Here is a 3,771-nt window from a genome sequence, read left to right on the forward strand (position 1 = left end):
TCCCAGTAAGAGGTGTCCCAGTGCTCCCAGTAAGGGCTGTCCCAGCGCTCCCAGTAAGGGCTGTCCCAGTGCTCCCAGTAAGGGCTGTCCCAGTGCTCCCAGTAAGGGCTGTCCCAGTGCTCCCAGTCCCTGCCCGCTCCCACCTGGGGCCGCACGCCGATGCTGCTGTGCTGCTGCAGTCCATGAGCACAGCCCTCCGCTGGGCGCCGTGCGGCGCTTCGTCCACGTCCTGGAGCAGAGCCAGCACGACTTTGTGGAGGAGGCGGAGGTGCTGCGGCTGCGGGAGGAGGTGGCCAAAAGGATCCGTGTGAGCCAGCAGCTGGAGGGCGACCTGAGCCTCATGGACGTCCAGATCGGGCTGCTGGTCAGGAACCGCGCCACGCTGCAGGTGGGGAGCAGGCAGGATGGGGGGCGGTCGTGGCTTCTTCTCTGCAATAGCGCTCGGGCACCTGAGTGGGCTGCCGGGGGGGGCACCGTCCCTGGAGGTGTTGGGCTGCCGGGGTGGGGTTGGACCGGACGATCTTCAGGTCGTTACGGTTGGAGAAGAGCTGTGGGGTCGCCCAGTTCCGCTCAAAAGCCCCCCCTCGCCGCACACTGCCAGTGGAAGAGACCCCTCCCAGCGAGTGCTGGGTGCTGGGGGCACCCATGGTTGGGCTGGGCCATAGAATCACGGAACGGCCGGGCTTGGGAGGGGCTCCAGGCTCACGGAGCTCCAACCCCACCCTGCATGCCAACCTGCCCACGTTTCACAGCAGCCCAGGCTGCCCAGGGCCCCATCCAGCCTGGCCTCCAACCCCTCCAGCGATGGACGGGGCATCGCAGCCTCTCTGGGCAGCTGTTCAGCCCCTCACCGCTCTCCCAGCACACAACTTCCCTGACCCCCAGCCTCCAGCTGCCCTCCCTCCGCTTCCAGCCGTTCCCTGCTCTCATCTCCCCTGCCCAAGAGCTGCCTCCCCTCCTGGCTGCAGGCTCCCTGCAGGCGCTGCAGGCTGCACTCAGCTCAGCCCCAGCTCCTCTTCTCCGTGCTGAACGAGCCCAGCTCCCTCAGCCTGGCTTTGCAGGGAGCTGCTGCAGCCCCTGCTCATCTCCAGCTCCTCTGGACCCTCTCCCACAGCTCCCTGTCTTTCTCGTGCTGGGGGCTCCAGCCCTGGACGCGGTGCTGCAGATGGGGCCTCAGAGAGCAGAGCACAGAGGGACGATCGCCTCCCTGTCCCTGCTGCCCCCCCTCTGCTGATGGCGCCCAGGACCCCGTTTGTTTCCCAGCTGCAGTCACACCCTGCTGGCTCCCGTTCAGCTTTTCATCGCTCAGGACCCCCGGGTCCTTCTGTGCAGGGCTGCTCTCAAGGACAACCCAGTGCTCCCTTATGGCCCATCTCGGTGGTCTTTTCCAAGCGCACCGATGCTGGGGGTGGGAGTGGTGGGGGGAATCAGGGTGGTGGGGGGGTCGGGGTGACCCACGGGTCTCTCCCAGCCATAGCAATGCATTGGTTCCCCCCTGCAGGAGGTGGTGTCGCAGTGCGGGAAGCTGACCAGGAAGAACAGGGAGCAGCTGTCGGAGCTGATGTGCCTGGACAAGCAGAAGGGGCTCAAATCTCTCAGCAAGGAGAAGCGGCAGAAGCTGGAGGCCTACCAGCACCTCTTCTACCTGCTGCAGGTGGGCTGGGGGGCAGAGGGTCCCTGCTGCCCGCCTCTCTGAGGTGCCGGGACTGAGCGCAGCTCTCCGTTCCGCTCCTCCCCTGCAGACGCAGCCCGGGTACCTGGCCAGGCTGCTCTTCCAGGTGCCTCAGAACAAATCCACCACGTTCCTGCAGCCCGTCATCTTCACGCTGTTCGGCTACGCTTCCCACCCGCGGGAAGGCTTTCTGCTGCTGCAGCTCTTCAAGGCGGCCCTGCAGGAGGAGATCAGGTTGGGGGGGGGGGTGGCCCCGCGCAGGGTCTGCTGTGGTGAGGAGATGTGAGGACAGGTGTTGAGATTGCTGGGGAAAAAAATAGGTTAATTTTGGGTAGATCTGCAAAAAGCTCCGTTTTAGTCGGAGTCGACACTGCAGGTCTCCAAATGGAACATGAGGGGCTGCAGTCAGTGCGGCTCCAAAATCTGACTCTGTGCAGACGCCCATTCGCTCTCCCTGAGCAGAACTGGGGGCTGCACCGCTGACCTGCCCTCCCTGCTGCTTGGTGACGGATGCTGTGAGGGTGAAATGTGGGGGAAGGGACTGGTGGTCAGAAAGGCTTTTAGGGCCGCCCTTGCGCTCTCCTGGACTTCGTGCAGCCTTTGGCACTGCCCCGTCCCCGCAGAGAAGCTGGGATGGCAGCCGGTGGGCAGCCAGGCACCAGCGGGGTCCCACAGGGCTCTGTTCTGGGGCTGCTCCTAGGAGCACCTTCGTTGACCATCTCCATGGGGGGACTGAGAGCATCCTCAGTAGGTCTGCAGATGGCAGCAAGCTGGAAGGGCTGCTGGTCTGCCTGAGGGCAGAAAGGCGCTGCAGAGGGACCCGGATAGACTGGATCGATGGCCAAGGCAAAGTGATTTCGGTGGGACCAAGTGTGGGGTCCTGCATTTTGGTCACAGCAACCCAGGCGACCCTGCAGGCTTGGGGAGGAGCGGCTGAAAGCTGCCTGATGGACAGGGAGCTCGGTGTGCTGATGGCAGAGGGCTGAAGGCGAGCCTGCAGTGTGCGCAGGGGGCCGAGAAACCAACGGCGTCCAGCTGGGATCAGGAGCGGCGAGGGGAGCAGGGAGGTCGTCCTGCCCTGCGCTCAGCGCTTGTGAGGCCTCAGCTCCAGTTCGGGTTTGGGCACCTCTGTACAGAAAGGGCACGGAGGGGCCGCAGCGGGGCAGAGCAGGGCAGCGAGGCTGGGGAAGGGCTTGGAGAGGGTGGTCTGTGAGGAGAGAGCGAAGGAATGGGGCTGTTTGGTGTGGGGAAGAGGAGGCTGAGGAGACCTTGCTGCTCTCTGCCCATCTCTGAACGGCGGTCGCAGCACCGCTGACAGGACGGGGGGAAACGGCCTCACTGCACCAGGGGAGGTTCAGGCTGGTGTCAGGACAAACCCGTGTGCGGAGAAGGGCTGTGAAGCCCTGGGATGGGCTGTGAGGGAGGGATGGAGGCCCCGTCCCTGGGGGCGCTGAGGTCTGGATGTGGCGCTCAGGCGGGGTTCGCAGAGGGCAGCGCGGCCGGGCCGTGGTTGGACTCGGCGTCTTTTCCAACCTGAGCAGCTCTGTGAAAAACCCCTCACAAACTGATTGGGAACGGCAGCCGCTGCTCAGCCAGGTGTTGGTGCGGTGGCCGTGGCTGCTCCCCACGGGGCAGATTCCAGCAAGGTGCTGGCAGAATCGCTGAGCTGACGGCAGGGAGCGTCAAAAAATCGTTCTGCAGCCGAGAATTCGCTCCGTCACGGAGCGTCCACAGCTGCTGTCGTTTCCACGCCAATAAATAGGAGGCGTCAGGTCTGGAGCGGGCAGCTGAACCGCGCCGCGTTCGGCTCCATCCCCGCGCCCGTCTCTCTGCAGGTGCAAAGTGGATCACGTCCACGACATCCTGACGGGGAACGCCGCCGTCATCCGCATGGTGGTCAGCTTCTACCGCAGCGCCCGCGGGCAGAGCGCCCTGAGGCAGATCCTGGGCCGCCCGGTGCGGGAGGTGCTGCAGGATGCGACCCTCAGCATCCGAACCGACCCCGTGGACATCTACAAGGCGTGGGTCAACCAGGCCGAGTCACAGAGCGGGCAGAGGAGGTGAGGTGGGGCGGGGGCTCAGCTGGTGCCGGGGGGGGG

General features: G+C 65.0%; 1 protein-coding gene across 1 annotated transcript in view; it reads left to right on the forward strand.

The window, feature by feature from the left end:
• The window catches only part of IQGAP3 (IQ motif containing GTPase activating protein 3), a gene marked incomplete at its 5' end in the record, with an annotated part of 18,163 nt that overhangs the window by 9,069 nt on the left and 5,323 nt on the right, over nucleotides 1-3,771 (forward strand). Inside the window, 4 exons of the mRNA XM_042837146.1 lie at nucleotides 180-388; nucleotides 1,502-1,654; nucleotides 1,743-1,906; nucleotides 3,508-3,732. Coding sequence (XP_042693080.1) covers nucleotides 180-388; nucleotides 1,502-1,654; nucleotides 1,743-1,906; nucleotides 3,508-3,732 — 751 coding nt within the window. The remainder of the gene's footprint in view (nucleotides 1-179; nucleotides 389-1,501; nucleotides 1,655-1,742; nucleotides 1,907-3,507; nucleotides 3,733-3,771) is intronic.

This window comes from Centrocercus urophasianus, unplaced genomic scaffold (assembly GCF_019232065.1).
Source record: "Centrocercus urophasianus isolate 14NV4802_14NV808 unplaced genomic scaffold, USGS_Curo_1.0 seq_683, whole genome shotgun sequence".
Lineage (NCBI taxonomy): Eukaryota > Metazoa > Chordata > Aves > Galliformes > Phasianidae > Centrocercus > Centrocercus urophasianus.